Source organism: Cynocephalus volans, chromosome 10 (genome assembly GCF_027409185.1).
Source record: "Cynocephalus volans isolate mCynVol1 chromosome 10, mCynVol1.pri, whole genome shotgun sequence".
In the NCBI taxonomy this organism is placed as follows: domain Eukaryota; kingdom Metazoa; phylum Chordata; class Mammalia; order Dermoptera; family Cynocephalidae; genus Cynocephalus; species Cynocephalus volans.
This window is the reverse complement of record NC_084469.1, coordinates 35,491,972-35,507,972: the sequence shown is the minus strand read 5'-3', so window position 1 is coordinate 35,507,972 and position 16,001 is coordinate 35,491,972. Positions and strand designations below refer to the sequence as shown.

The window sequence follows — 16,001 nt, the reverse complement described above, 5'->3', positions numbered from 1 at the left end:
AAAGCAGGATAATTATCAAATCAGCTGATTTTTTTTTTTTTGGCATTTTGTCCTTGTCTGTCCAAGATACGTCTGGAAAAATATGGAGTGCTAAGTGCAAGATCACTGAGGAAGGAGATGCTAAACAGGTAAAGGAAGAAAAGATTTTATTAGCAAGTGGCAAGTGGACCTGCTGGGCTGAGCCTAAAAATGGTGTCAGCCCCGAGAGGGAGTTGGGTGTCTTCTTTTAATTTTATTTATTTATTTATTTATTTATTGTCTTTTGTGACCGGTAAGGGGATCGCAACCCTTGGCTTGGTGTCGCCCGAAGATTGGCATCTGACCTAGCCTAGGAAGATGGTCACAATGTTCCACTCTGGATACAGCCTGTTCATGGGAACAGAGACATGGGGAGACAGAAACCTTGGGCTAGCCAGGGGAAGCAGTTACCATGTTACACTCTGGGCACAGCTTGCTCAGCCTGTCTAGGAACAGAGACTTACCAATGTAGAAACTTAGAGGAATGAAATTTAGAGAAACAAAACCGAAGGGTAGGGGCTTCCTAAAAGTCAGGTTTTCAGTTCCAGGGACCTAACACTAACAGTCATACAGCAAAAAAATAAAAATATAAAAAATATGGAATGCTCCTGAACACAATGGGGGACAGGATAGCAGACACTCAGGATGAGCCATGAGGTCCAGGTGAGCCTCCCTGGCCTGCTTAGCAGCCTCCTTCCAGAGTCCAGTTTCGGGCATTAATGAAGAGCTGGAGCCAGGGGGAGGTGGTCAGAGTGTCAAACGGAGGGGGTCGCCACGCCCACTGCCAAGGCCTCACGACCCGCTCAGGGTGAGGCATGAGAGCCAGGTGGCGGCCATCTGGGGAGCAGACACCAGCCACACCCCCTGGGGACCCATTGGGATTCAGGGGGTACTGTTCTGTGGGGTTCCCGTCATCATCTGCCCAATGCAGAGGGGCCAAGCCCCTGGCCTCGATCAGGGCTTGGAGTTCCGGAGAAGAAAATGCCATGTAACCTGGGATGGAAGAAAGGAAGTGAAAGCCAGTTCCTTTGGGCCCTCCACCATCTCCCGCCCTCAGGCCCTCCCCACTGCCTGGCCGGGCCTGACCTTCCCCATGGGCGCTCCACACTGGCAGCACGGCGCCCTCCATCCCTCGCAGCATCAGGGCTGGCCCGGGCCCCACGCGCACACTGGCCCAGCGAGACTCAAAACGGCCAGACACATTGTGGCGCAGCAGGAGGCCAGGCTGGGCTGGCCAGGAGTCAGGGCCCATCTCCCCTGCTTCATTGGGGTCACTTCCCACCCAGCCCAGAAGAGCCAGCAGCTGACAGCCGTTACACACGCCCAGGCTGAAGGTATCTGGCCGTTTCCGGAAGCGCCTGAGCTCAGTCCTGGCCTGTGGATGAAAGTTCACAGCAGCCGCCCACCCTAGGAGGGAACAGGAAAGTTGGAGTGAGACGTGGAAGGCCTCAGAAAAGGGGAAGCCAGGAATGAAGGGGGACAGCTACTCTTCCATCCCAGCAAGAACGGCTACTCTCCCCAAAAGACCCCCTCAGCAAGCTTGGGGAAGGAACAGGTCTATCAGCTTAAATCAGAGTTCGCAAACCCCTGAGCCAGAGATACAGCCCATGATTTTTTACTGGCCAGCAGAACATTTTCAGAAGTTCTTATTTTGTTGCCTAACATTTAAAAATAAGAGTTCATATAAAAATCTGAATTTTGGCTTCTCTTGAAAAACAGAAAGATCTGGCCATGTGAGCCATCTTTCTAACAGGACAATCTGCTAGAGCTGAGTAGCAGCTGCGCCTTTAGATAAGACATGTGCCCTCTAGGTTGGCCCAGCCCCACTGAGCCCCCTGCCTCTTTTAAGTTACTACAGGCCTTCTGCTGGCCTCTGACTCAGAGCCAACGTGCCCACTATCCCCTGGCTTTATGGAGGTGAAAGGCCAATCCTCAGCTCAGGGAGAGGGGGCTAGAGGCACCTCTTTGAGAACGTGTGGGGAAGAGAGCGGGCAGAAGCCTGCACACCAACCTTTGGCAGAGCCCAGGACATCTGCATAGCTGAAACCGCCCACAAAGGCCACACCGCGGAATGTGTCCAGTCCAATTGCCCCAGAGCAGAGGTCCTGCATGGTCACATCCCACACCTGGCAGGATGGGGATGGGGAGTGTTGGAGGACACACAGCCTGAGGCTGGCTCATCACCCCCAGCTCTGCCAGCCACCCTGCTCACCTCAAACCCAGCCAGGTGGAAGGCATCGGCCATCTCCCGGTCTCCATTACTGCCCTCCTCTCGCAAGATGGCGACTCGGGGGATAGGACCTCCTGTGGGGAGAAAGAGTGTCTCTGGGGTGTAGGGTTACCTCCCCACCCCAACTCCCCAGACACCATGCCCCCAGGAAGCCAACCCTGTGCACACACTGCCTCACCAGGCTCCCGGGGCACAGAGGCTTTGGGAAAGGTGGGGGGCAGGCAGTAGCTGGGCCCCATCCGCTCCCTCAGGCCCTGTTCCTCCTCTGCCACACAGCGTGGCTCTGCCTGCAGCTGGTCCAGCTGGAAACTCGTTTCCTCCCAGAGGGCTCGCAGCTGCCCAACAGGCTCCTCCAGAACCATAGCCCCATTCACAGATACCCGGACCTAGGGAGAGGGGCAGATCTATCAAGGGCTAGGAGAAAGGACGGCCCCTCCATGGCTGGCAGAGAGGTGCAGCACGACCTCCCCACTCCAATCCGCTCTTTTCCTCACTTCCTCACCATGGCGTGGGGCCCGGCATCGCCTGTGCGGCCCAGCTCCAGGCAGTGGAGGCCAGCCCCCAGGTAACGCTTCAGCACCTGGGCCAGGTCTGGCTCCTGCACCTCTACCACCAGACCTGGCTCCTCAGCGAACAGCACAGGCAGAGCTGGGAGAGCAATGGGGGGAGTCAGGGTGGTTAGGGTGCTTCCAGGGACTCAGAGGGCAGGTCAGGGAGGCTGAGGGAGTGGAGGCAGGGATCAGTGTGGGGAGAGGGCTGGGAAGGGGGGAATCAAGAACACTGCATCAGGGACCGTGGGACATCTCAGTGGAGTGCAGCTGGGAACAAGGTGGGTGCCATCTGGTTCAGCTGTCAGAGAAGACAGCACAGAATAGACAGTTGGGGAAGACTAGGGAAAAAGGGTCAGGGGACACTCCATTGTTTAACAGGAGATGGGGTCTGCAGGGTGGAGAAGGCAGCCCAGGCCTGAATCTAGACCCTAGGTTCCTCACCATTGATCCCAGGGGCAGGCACGTCCACCTCTATCCCACAATTCCCAGCAAAGGCCATCTCTAACAGGCAGGTGACGAGACCTCCATCACTGACATCATGGCCTGAGCAAAGGAGGTGGTCTGGAGGAAGGAGAAAAATGCTCAGCAACCTCAGTGCCTGAACCTGATGGCTCCACTCTCCCTTCTGGAGAATGGGTCGAGAGGACGTGTGAGAATGTGGGCCCACAGAGAGCAAGGGGGAAAGGCCTCTGAGTTCCTCCTGTGCCACACTCACATGCTCAGCTGGACGCCTGCTGCGGGCCAGGCACCACATGCACCCCCCACCCTCAGGGCCTCACTCACCTTTCAGCAGCCCCTGGGTGATGCTGAAGGCACGCACCAAGTTCTCAGGAAGGTCCAGGTTGGGAGGCTGCTCCCCCAGCTGAGAGAAGCACTGGGCCAGAGCTGTGCCCCCCAGCCGGTGCTGCCCAGGGCTTAGAGGCACATATAGCAGGTGGCCTGGGGAGATGGGAGGCATGAGGGGAGATGGGCAGCTCAGGAGGACTCCTCTCCAAAGTGCTCACAGGACTGCTGTTCCCATACCACCAGTCCCAGAAAGCACCACAGCCCAGTGACGAGATGAGGGGCTCCAGTCCTCACAATGCAGACCCCGAACCAAGGACCAAGCTCAGAACACACAATGCGGTGCGGATGGAGACAAACCCATACCTCTCCCTCCAGGATGCTTGAGGTCTGGGGTCACAGTGGCTGTGATGTCTGGACAGACAGCATAGGCTGAGATGACCAGCGACCCTGCCGAGTGAGTGGGAGTAAGAAAAAGGGCGACGCCAGCCCAGCCCTGCAGTTCCTCCCGCTTCCTGGGGCCCCCAGACCTCACCAGGAGCCTTCACAGTCTCAGTGCCAACCCGGGCAGCCATGCTGAGGGAGTCCTTGCCACCGTCCACTGCCACTCCCAGGGCTTCCATCACTGCCACCATAGCCTCACAGGCATCGGCCAGAGCTGCACCCTCCCCTGGGAGCTTGGCTGCCCACATCCAGTTCCCACTGCACTTCACATCCTAGTAGTGGTGGGGACATGGTATTAAAAGGGAAGAGAGATGGGGAGAGTCCGGGCGTGCAGAGGGAATGGGAGGATACGAGCATGGAATAAAGGGCAAGAAGATAAGTGAGCGGGGGTGTGGAAGGGTCCCAAAGGCCTGGGGCTCCAGGGCAGAAGCTGCGGGGGAGCTCACCCGGAGGTCGGTGACCAGAGCAAACACCAGATTGGTGAGGGCTTCAGCCACAGCCAGCCGGGCGGCAACCTTGGGGTCCAGCAGGCTCTTGATTGGCTGCTCTCCCAGGGCCATGGCGGCCCCTATGAGCTCCTGGTGACTCAGTGCCACAACCGCTACATCTGCCAGAGGAGTCTGCAGGGGCCCAACACACTGCTGCTGGGCCACCAGGCCGCCCACGGAGCGGTCCACCTGCAGAACCAAGCAGGGTTAGCAAGAGCACAAGGGACAGAGAGAGCACGTGCTCCTCCACTCACCCCACAGGGACATGGGGTGGCAGGAGGCCTTGCTCTCCCCCAACACATAAGCAAGAGCTCCACTCAGAGGGTGGGCAGCAGAGACCAGGCCATCAGGTGGCTGCCTGCTTCTTCCTCCCAGGATCTGGTGAACCCCCACAGTAGTCCCCAAGAGCGGGAGCCAGCAGTGGGTGAATGGAGGGAAGGATACAGAGGGCTGAAGGGACAGAGCGGGGGTGCGGGGAGGACCTTGTTGGTGAGGTAGCGCTTGCTGGCCACGGCAGGCAGCCGCAGAACCCGCTCCAGAGCCTGGCGCACGCTCAGCCCTGGGGGCAAGGCCAGAGGCTGCAGCAAAGGGGGAGCCCTCTGAAGGAAGAACTCCTGCAATACAGATGACAACAAGGAAGTGTGAGCATCTGGGGGAGGCTGGTAAAGGGGGGTGTGGAGAGGAAGACCACAGGAGAGACACACCTCCCACTGCCACCCCCACATACCTTCCGAGGCATCTTGCCCAGCACCCAGTAGAGCTCCAGGTCCACAGGGGTTGGGGGAGGCACTGGGGGGGCATCCCCGCGGCCATTTCTTCCCATAAGACACTCCCGATCATCCACCAGAACTATCTATAGACCACAAGGACACCACCAAGAAGGAACAAGACTATGAACACCCGCAAGGAGTGCTCCTAGAAATCAGGCAGAAGTGCTCTGTCCACCCCTTGTCTGGCTTCCCCTATTGAGACCCTGCTCCTCCCCGCCTCCTACATCCTGTTCCCCACACCTTATTTACCACCCCCCACCCCCCACCCTCTTCTCCTCCCTCTCCCTCAACAGTTCTCTCTCCAGCCCGTACCCAGGCAGCTGAAGGCTGCCCAGTGTCTGCTCCCCACTCCCTGGGCCAACTCACTCTCCCGTCTCCAGTGATGGTGCCCACAAAGGAAGCCGGGCAGCGTTCCCGGGCACTGACTTGACTCAGGAAGTCCCGGTGGGGTGGCCTCAGCAGAAGTGCATTTGACTCCTGGTACTCGGCCCCCCAGATTTCCAGGGCATTCAGGGTCGGGTCCCCCAGCTGCACAGCCACAATGGGGAGGAAAGAGAAGGGTTGGTAGGCACTCCCAAGTCTCCCGTTGTCTCTAGGAATGTGGGGAAGATGGGAGGAGGCCAGCTAGGGCAAGCAGAGGAGGGGAAACAGCCAGACTTCAGGGAACGAGGCCCACCTGGAAGCGGCTAGTATAAATGATGGCTCCAGCTGGGTCACTCAGCTCCTTTAGGACGTTTCCTGATGACAGGATTGTGAGGAGAGGTGGCAATCTGGTCATGGTCAACTCCAGGCGAACTAAGGGCACTCTCCGGCCTCCAAAGGAGCCCCTAATTCTGTGTGCCCTGTGTCAGTTGCTGCTACACCCTCACTCTCCACCCTCCCACGGTAGCAGGCTTCTACCCTCTCCAACCCTGAGGCTGTCCAGAATGTACAGTTGGTGAAGAACGGGACCCCAAGCTGGGCGGTTGGTTGCATATCCTCGATGCCTCTCCCTAAAGCCAACCTGGCAGGAGACCAGGTAGGCCCCATCCTTTGTCCCAACCTCCTCTCTCACCATTGCCACCAGAGCCCTGGTCATGGAGGCTGCAGATGGGGTTGCCCCCCGGGGCCTCCACACAAGCCCGGATCACACGGTTCATCTTCTGCTCCATCTCTGGGTCACCCCGCTGCACAGCCCCAAAGTCCAGGTCACTAGCATTGTCTCCCTGCACCTGGGGGAACATATGGCTCAGGAAGGCTGGGAGTTCCCATACCCCACTCGCATACAGGACCCAGCAACAACATGGAGTCTGCACCTTTAGCTACTCTCACTCACCTGCACGGACGAAGCAGCTCCGCCCCCAACTCCAATCCTATAGACAGGACCCCCGACCTTTACCACCTCCATGCCTGAGAGGAAGGAGGGCAGAATCTGAACATTGGAAAAGTCAACAGAAGAGGCCTCTAGAGCAAGGCAGGGTGAAGATAAAGGAAGCTGGTATTAGGGGAATAGGGGCCTTAACACTCCACTGAGGTGATGGCAAGGTAAAATGGTACAACCTCTAAGGAGAACAATTTGGCAATATCAACGAAAATTACAAACGTACATATTCTTTGTTGGTTAAATACATTTCAAGGAATATATCCTACAGATTTATTTGCAAAGGTACAAAATCACCTGTGGACAAGATTAGATGTTGTAACTTTTTTTGTATTAGCAAAGAGAAAATAATCTAAACACTAACAACAGAGAACTGATTAAATAAATTATGGTATGTCCATACAATGAAACACTAAGCTACCAAAAAAGAGAACTGCATATGAATGTAGGGAAGTACAGTCTTCCCTCAGTGTCCATGGGGCACTGGCTGCAGGACCCTGCTCGAATACCAAACTCCATACAGAAGTGCAGACTTATACACTAAGAACTACAAAACATCTTAGAAGACCTAAACAGAAAAAGATCCCATATTCATAGAGTAAAGGACTTAATATTGTTAAGATAGCAATACTCCCCAAACTCTTACAACCAAACAAAAGACAAATCACCCAATTAAAAAACGGGCAAAGAATAAATATTTCTCCAAAAAAGATACACAAATGGCCAACAAGCATACTTGAAAAGATGCTCAACATCATTAGTCATTAGGGGAATGCAAATAAAAACCACAATGAGATACCTCTTCACACCCACTATGATGCCTGTAATCAAAAGGACAGATATTTCTAGCTATTATATCTACCAAAAAAGAAAAAAAAAAAAGAGGACAGATAATAAGAACTATTGTCAAAGACTGTGGAGAAATTGCAACCCTCGTACACTGCTGGAAGGAATGCAGAACGGTATTCCCGCTTCAGAAAACAGTCTGGCAGTTTCTTAAAAAGTTGAACATAGTTTCCATGTGACGTAGCAGTTCCACTCCTAGTTAAATACCCAAGAGAAGTGAGAACACATGTGCATAAGAAAATATGTACACAAATAGTCATAGCAGCACTATTCCTAATAGCTAAAAAGTAGAAACAATCCAAATGTCTATCAACTGAGGGATAAACGAAATGTGACATATCTATAAAACAGATTATTCAGCCATAAAAAGGAATAAAGTACCAATACATGCTACAACATAAATGAACTTTGAAAATACTATGCTAAGTGAAAGAAGCTCGACACAAAAGGCCACATATTGCATGATTCTGTTTTATGAAATGTCCAGAGTAGGCAAATCTATAGAATCATAAAGTAGATTTGTGGTTGCTAGAGGCTGGGGGATGAGATGGGGAGTGACTGCTAATGGGTATACAGCTTCTTCCTGGGATGATGACAATGTTCTGGAATCAGTGGTGATCGATGCACAACTTTGTGAATATGGCAAAAACCAATGACTTGTACTTTGAAAGGGTGAACTTTATGGGACATGAATTACAACTCAATAAAGTGCTTATTAAAAAAAAGAAGCATGTACATTATGCCATGTGTTTTAAAAAAGGGGCAAATATACATATGGATCTGTTTATCTATGCAGGAAATACCTCTGGTAGGATACAAAAGTAACCTAATAACATAGGTTGTCTCTCAGGAGGGAAACTAAACAGCTGGGGACCAGGGGGAGAGTTCTTACTTTATAACCTTTCCAGCCTTTTCAATTTTGAACCATGTAATTGGGTCACCTATTCAATAAATGGGACCTGGCCTTTATCTTGATTCTACCACAACACCTAGCAGTGCCAAGCACGCAAGGGGCACTCAATAAATGTCTGCTTGATTGAACTGAGCTAGCAGATAAAAAACCCTGGCACACAGCAGGTACTGAATAAATACTGACTGCTTTGATTTCACAGGTTGTGACCAAGCAGCACAGGGCTAGAGAGAGGGGGGCGCATGCCATGCACAAATAAACTAGGAGGGGACAGAGGCAATGAAGACTGAGATTGCCCCACTGGCATAAAGCCCATTCCTGCCTTGAAAACTAACCATTGAGGTGTCCCCTAAATCCCCTCCCTGCAGCTGCCCCATGCTGAGGTGAAAGCTGGCTGGATCCAGAGAAAGGTAGCTGGCTCTCACCTGGCTCTGGGGGCTCCTTGCTCACATGCTCAGCTTCCATGGATCCAATGCCCCCACTAAACATGATGGGCTTGATCCACTCACGCCGCTGGCCATCCGGGAGCTGGAGGCCAAAGGAGCGGGCAAAGCCTAGAGTGTGTACATCAGAGGGAGAGGGGACAAGGACCAGTTATCCGGTCTCCCCAGCACTTGCCCAATACCACAACCCCGAGTTGCATACCCCATCCACAACCCCCCACCCCACCCCCAGGACTAAGATGCTCATTATCCCTCCACAACCCCTGCCTCACCAGCCAGCACTGGCTCCCCAAACTTGTTGCCATAGTCAGAAGCCCCATTACTGGCTTCAATAGCAACCTCCAGGGGCCGGGCAAGGTTCCCAGGATACTGGAAGCTCGGATCCTCCCAGGGCAGACTGTAACCTGAGAGGGAAGGAGAAAATTGAATGCACTGTAAAGGCAGAAGACAGAGGAGCTAGTGTCCTTCAGGGAGTCTGAACCACCAAGGACCACCGGCATGGTTGGAGGTTCCATTTTAGGAAGGTGTAGAACCAGCAATAAAGCACTGGTCTAGGGCTGGCCAGTGGCTCACTTGGGACAGCATGGTGCTGATAACACCGAGGTGAAGGGCTCAGATGCCTGTACTGGCCAGCTGTCAGGAAATAAAAAGCACTGGTCTTGCTCTCCACCTCCCACATCAGCCTTCTCTCTGATACTCATGATCAAACATCTCAAGGCTTTCTAAGAAACTGGATTTTGGGGGCAGGTGGTGATCATAAGACCAAGCCAGTGTCGTGTTTTCTGGCTGAGTGGATGTTAGTATCTAAAGAAAATTGAGGTTCTGCAGAGCCAGTGGCAACCTCGGTCTCCCCCAGCCTATATTCCTTATGAACATCATGGTCCATGAAAGGCCAGCTATTCTAGAGCCCTCCCACCCAAGGAAAGGAATCTGGAAGGGAAGGTGGGTAGAGAGGAAGGAGATGGGACCTGGGATGTGCAGGTTTCCAAAGCAGTAGCCAGCAGTGCCAGCCACCACATGGGCCCCGCGGCCTGTGCACTGGACATCTCGGATCCGGCCCCCTGTGCCTGTGGTCGCACCGCTGAAGGGGGCCACTCCTGCAAAGAGAGAGAGGGGGAGGAATGAGTACCACAGAGACAAACCCCATCTCTGACTATCCCCATTAAAAATAAGGACAACCAGCTTCAAATTGTTTCTCCCAGGCCTCACCCTTCTCTCTGATCTCACCTATCCCTCCCAGGGACCCAGCTCACCTGTGGGGAAGTTGTGGGTCTCTGCTGTGAAGACAACATGTCTGAGCCCCTCCTGTTGCCGGAAGCAGCTTGGCTGTGTGGGGTCCACAGGCTGTAGGAATCGGATTTCCTTTCCCTGGATCGCACTGTGGACACATCCATTCTGGATCCTGCTTCCTTTCTGGGATCTGTGCCAACCCAACCTTGGACCTCTCCTCCCCCAGGCCCAAGGTCCCCCAGCCTAGGACAACACCTACCTGCTGTTGTCACAGAACTTGAGGATACTGTTGGGGTTCGAGGATGCCTGGGTGCTCATGATGGACTCAAAGAGTGAGTGTGTCAGCTTCTGCCCATCCACATGGAGTTGGCCTTTGAAGAACCAGTGTCGGCTGTGCTCGCTGCAGTGGGTGATGTGGGGAGGGGAAGGCAGGGTGGAAAAGGAGTCATTTCTCAGAGCCATGTCTTCTCACCAGCATTTAACAGAAGAGTGACAGCCAATCCATACTTAGATTCTGTCATTATGGATTATCCAGAGCCAAAGTGAAGATAAAACCAAGATTTGAATGTAGACTCCTGTATGCATGGGGGAGCCCAGGCCCCCAAACAGGCTCAGGGAGGCCTCTAAGCCAAGGGAAAGCCACGAGGGCAAGTCCCCGTGGTCTTCCCTTCCAACCTCCCAGGCCCAGATATCAGGAACACCCACTTCTCCCCACCTATTAGACTGAGCCAAGTCAAAGGCCTCCACAGTGCTGGGGTTCCGCTGCAGCTCCTGGAAGCGCTTGGTGTAGAAATCCAGGTCCCAGGAGTCTAGGGCCAGACCTAGGAGACAAACCCTGGAAAAGCTGACTGTGGAACTCAGGCTGCCATGTTCCAGGGCTCAACACCCCTACGGGCCTATCCCAGGCCCTCACTCTCCTCCTCCCAGGGACCCCTGCTCACCTAGCTCCTCATTGGCCTTCTCCAGGGCAAGCCGGCCCTCGGTCAGTATGTTGATAGGGCCATTGAGCGGGGCTGGGATGTTCTCAGAGGAGAAGCTCTGTATAGGATGAGGGAAGTGCTGCTCCGTCATCCGGTCATGCAGTACAGGCAGAGCGATGGCCTCCACCCCAGCCGAAGTGGGCTGGGCAAACTAGGGGTAGAGACACAGAGGGCAAGAAGAGAAGAGGTAAAGAATAGAGAGAAAAGAAATCGTCCACCCTCGGCCTTCTAAGCCATGCAGGGCCAGCCCACTGCCACCCCACATACCATCTTTGTTCAGATGCCAGGCATGAGTCCATGCCAGGATGCACAGATTAGTAAGGGGAGCACAGGCTGAATTTCTGCCCCATTCACTCCTCAGTCAGGTACCCTCAGGCAGTAAAGTACCTCTGCAACCATACAGGGCAGGCCTAAAGCCAGGAGCTCTTCCCCCTGCTTCTCCTGTTATTTCCCCACAGTTTAGGATCTCCTCCTGATTCTCTAATGCCTCACCGAGAGCCGGTAGCGCCGGGTAATCTCTACACGATCCACAACTCCTAGTCCAGCAGCCTGGCACACTGACACGATGTTGGTAGATGTTGGGGTGGAGAAGTTCAGCCTGAGGAGAGGGCCAGATGGTTAGGACATGAGAGCCCCAGCAGGCTTCAGCCAAGAAGGTGGCTCCTGCCCACTGCTGCCCCATCACCACTGGCTTCCAGCCTCAGACCAAGCACCAAGAAACCTGCTTTCAAAGGTCACTCAAATCAAACCATAAATATCCTTCTAGCACCAAAACTGCTCTGATTTTAATTTCACAGAACACAGCTGTTTTACATCCAGAACATTCCTGGGAGCTGGTTCAGTCTTGGCATCTACCCAAATGGGAAGCATGTGCATGGCTTCCTAGACAGGGAGTAGGATGGAATGAAGGAAAAACAAATCTCCAAAGGACCACAAGAGGAAGTAGAGGCATAGAATTGGAAGGGATGGTAGTGTGTTCGAGAAGAAACATGTGCCTTGAAACAGGGAACAAGTTGCTGCAGGATGAGACTTACCTGGGCCCGACCTCCAGCAGCAGGTCACTGGAGCCAGGAAAGAGCCAGGACTCCTGAGCAACATCGTCTAGCAACAAAGGGCAGCCAAACAGCCACATCAGCTTCTTCATCTCCTCAGCACTTGGAAGGGCCTCAGCTGCAGGGAGACAGGGTAGGGACAGCTTGAGACATTGTCCCTGGCACTGGGACACATCCTCCAAGAATCCAATAGCCAGGCCCAACCTGTCCAGTTCACATTGTAGCACAGCTCAGTCTCAACACCCTGCAGCTCTGGCAACTTCTCTTGCAGTTTCGTTCGAGTGTGTCCAGAGGCTGCCCCCTCATGGCCAGAGGGACGAACGTAGAAATGAAGGACCGGGGACATCTCTGCAGGTGTCCCTTACTGGAGAGTGGAGTTAGATTCCTAAAAAATAGCAGTAACTATAAAGCATATCTGTTAAACTGATTTCAAGTTTCAAGGACAGGTGAGGCACTAGGGATGGGGTAGAGAAAAGTAATAGGAGCATTCTGAGAAACAAGGCAACCTGAAAAATGAAACTTTGGGAATTTAGTAATGTGGGAGGGGGGTGTACAGGTACATCCTTGACACGTTCCCAGAGCACCTGCCCTTTGCTGGGCCCCAGTCAAGGTCTTAGGAACATGGTGCGAACAAGGCAGAAAACATTTCTCCCCTTATAGAGCTTACATTTTATTGAGGGAGACAGGCAAGCACCCAAACATTTCCAGTCCAGTATGGTTAAGGAGAAGGGACTATAAGTACCAACCAGCACTTAGGAATCAGGAAAGACTTTCAAGAGCGAGCTCTCTTTCCACCATGTGAAGATACAAGAAGTCAGTTGTCTGCAACCCAAAATGGAGCACTCGCCAGAACCCAACCATTGCTGGCACCCTGATCTTGGACTTCCAGCCTCCAGAACTCTGAGAAATAAATTTCTGCTGATTATAAGCCACCCAGTCTATGTTTAGTATACTTTGTTATAGCAGCCTCAACTAAGACAGCACCTAAGCTTAAACCTGGAGGATGAGCTGATGAAGTCAAATGACAGTTCCTTCACTTCAATGCTTTCAAAATACTATGTCCCTGCTCAAGGTAAATCCAAAACCTTTAGCCTGACATTCAAAAGCTCTCCACTTCTATCCCCAACTACCTTTCTAATTTCTGATCCCACTGTTTCTCAGCAGGACCCTGGCTTTGCTCACCAAACCCTGCCTGGTCTCCAGTTTTCCTTTACTCCTCTCCTAGAATGCCTATACCTACCCCCAACCAAGGCCCCCCAATTCTTCAGTATGAGCACAGATCTCACCAACAGCACTTGGGGACAACTCCCTCCTCAGCAGAGCTGAAACAGATCTGCACTGTTCATCTAACCATGATCACACATACAGGGCTCACAGATGTAGAGTTTCTTCCCAAGGAAGCAGAAGGGAAGTGCTGTAGATTGACTGAACTGTGTCCCCCAAATTTCATATACTAAAATCTTAATCCCCTCTGTAACTGTTGAGGGTGGGAAATCCTATTATGACAATTGAAAGGTGAGGCCTTGAAGAGGTGATTAAGTTGTAGGACCATGCCATAGTGAATGGTTTAAAAATGTGGTCACGGACATGGATTGCAGGGCTTTAAAGAGAGTGAATGAGGAGATTGGTCTCTGCTCTGTCTGCTCTGGCATTTCTGCAGTGTGATACCCTGCCATCACTGTCACCACCACCAAGACCCTCACTAGATGTGTTCCCTAGACCATGAGCCTCTGAAACTGTAAGCAATAAATTTTATCTTCTTTATAAATTACCCGGTTCTGTGTATTTTGTTATAAGCAACAGAAATGGACTAACACAGGAAGGAAGTTCACTGCCTCACATCCCCAGTGGGTTGACTCACTAACATCTCAAACTTAACTTATTCAAAACTGAATTTCTTGACTACTCTGTCCAGGTCACCAAGGATCGTGATGTTGCCAATCCAGACGTCACTTCACTGTTCTTATCTTACTTGAACTCACAGTAGCATTTGACTTATTCATTCCCTACTTCTTGAAACACCTTCCTCTCTTGGCTTCAATGACACCACTCTCCCCTGACATTCTTCCGACCTTCTGGTTGCTCCTTCTCAGTTACCTGTGCTGGCTCCTACTCTTCTGCTCAGCCTCTACTATTGGGTGCCCATGGTTCTGTCCTTCTTTCATTTCTCTCTACACGCTCTTAAGTGACCTCATTCAATCCTGTAGCTGTAAATATCGCTTAGTAGATCGAACCGATAAAATTGCTAGCATTAAATGATTTTTTGGCTAAAAACGGTAATTTCACGTGGTTCAAGCTGATATTTGCCAATGGATTCTATAACTTTACTCAATGTTCACTCTCCCTGAAACTTTAGACTAGTACATTCAAATGCTTACATGACATCTCCAAATAGATGTCCCATAAACATAAAGAATAGCTTGTTATGGCCAAAACAAGATTTTTGATTTATCATTTTGACACACTTGCTGTTCCCTTGGTCTTCCCCATCTTAGTAAACATTACCATCATCCAGTCAGTTGCAGAAGCCAAAAACACAAGAAGGAACCTTAATTCTTCTTTCTCTCAGTCTCTCTATACCCAATCCATCAGCAAATCTATTTCCAAACAAATCTGAAATCTCTTGTCTTTCCATCTCTACTACCTCACTCTGATACAAGCAACCACCATCACTCATCTGGACTAATGCATAAGCCTTCTGACCAGTCCTGCACAGCCACAATTCATTCACAAGTCAGGAGAAAGGAGATCATGGCTTCTCACCACACATGGTATAAAATCCCAACTCAGTACCCTGGCACACCTGGTCTGGCCACTCTCTGGCCTACCTCGCCAACTCTATTTCACACCATTCTCTCTCATTCACAATGCACCAACCACATTAGCTTCTTTTCTATTCCTCTAACTTGCCAACCTCAGTCCTGGAAGGCATTTTTTTCACCCTGATATTTGCAAGTCTAGCTCTTTCTTGTTTAGATTTCAGTGAAATTCATCTTCTTGGAAAGGCCTTATTTGACTAGCCGTTCTTAAGTAGCTACTGTTAGACGGCCCTATTTTAATTCTTATATAGTACTTATCACTATTTGATATTTTCATTTGTTTTTCGTTCTATGTCCCCCACTAGAATAAAATCTCTGTGGTCACTGGCTGTAGCTGCTTCATCTCCGCGGAATTAAAGGCTTAGAACAACACCCAGGGCCTTAAAAAGCAACAAATAAGTAAATAAAACTTCTTGACTGAATGAACTCTTGATTCCCAGCACCCCTCAGCCTCTCCCCCATTTCAGTCAGTCTTCCTGAAATAACCTTATTAAGCCACTTGACTTTCTTCTATCATTCCCAGTGAAATATATGCTATGAGAGCGCAGGGACAGGGTTTGCCTGCGTCAGGGCTGTATCCCCAACGAGTAGCTTCGGGCCTGACCATACGTGGGGCCGGCCATGCCAGGATTCTGCGTAACGCGCGCACAGTCGGATGAACGGGAGCCTCCACTAAAGCAGGCACGCAGGCCCCAGCTGGACGCATCTCGGCCTAGTGGGGATACCGAAGCGGCTTGGATCAAGCCTGGGTTGGGCGACGAAAGGCTACCTACACCTGACAGTGGGGTCCGGGCCTGCACGCGGTAGCCATACTCACTTGCGAACGTCTCTTGCGTCCCAGAGCGCCCTCGTGGCGGCGGGAAAATTCGTGGGCGGGGTCGCTGACGGGCTTGCCTATCGGTTCTTGGGGAGTGACTTACGTCCCACAATTCAGTCTTGAACTAACGTCTGTGAAAATGCATGCAGTTTCACGTCCTTGCGGAGACAGTTCAGCAAATAATTACATTAGCCAATGAAGGCCATAACACAAGTACGAATGACGTGCCCGGGCTACTTTAAGGAGAAAGCGCGCCCGCA

The 16,001-nt window shown here is 51.9% G+C and overlaps 1 protein-coding gene across 1 annotated transcript; it reads right to left on the bottom strand.

Annotated features, from left to right (window-relative positions):
- Window positions 1-129: 129 nt before the first annotated feature.
- PFAS (phosphoribosylformylglycinamidine synthase) lies at window positions 130-15,937 on the bottom strand. The gene is made up of 28 exons (XM_063109843.1): window positions 15,742-15,937; window positions 12,310-12,490; window positions 12,088-12,223; window positions 11,546-11,651; window positions 11,015-11,204; window positions 10,789-10,894; window positions 10,333-10,473; window positions 10,097-10,221; window positions 9,812-9,940; window positions 9,116-9,247; window positions 8,826-8,954; window positions 6,600-6,673; window positions 6,339-6,495; window positions 5,961-6,022; window positions 5,651-5,812; window positions 5,242-5,367; window positions 4,997-5,128; window positions 4,473-4,703; window positions 4,118-4,298; window positions 3,949-4,032; window positions 3,583-3,738; window positions 3,241-3,360; window positions 2,751-2,896; window positions 2,427-2,634; window positions 2,231-2,322; window positions 2,030-2,144; window positions 1,105-1,425; window positions 130-1,011 (listed from the first exon to the last, which is right to left on the bottom strand). The coding sequence occupies exons 2-28, from the start codon at window positions 12,449-12,451 to the stop codon at window positions 701-703; spliced, it is 4,014 nt and encodes a 1,337-aa protein (XP_062965913.1). The 5' UTR covers window positions 12,452-12,490; window positions 15,742-15,937; the 3' UTR covers window positions 130-700.
- Between the last annotated feature and the right edge of the window lie 64 nt (window positions 15,938-16,001).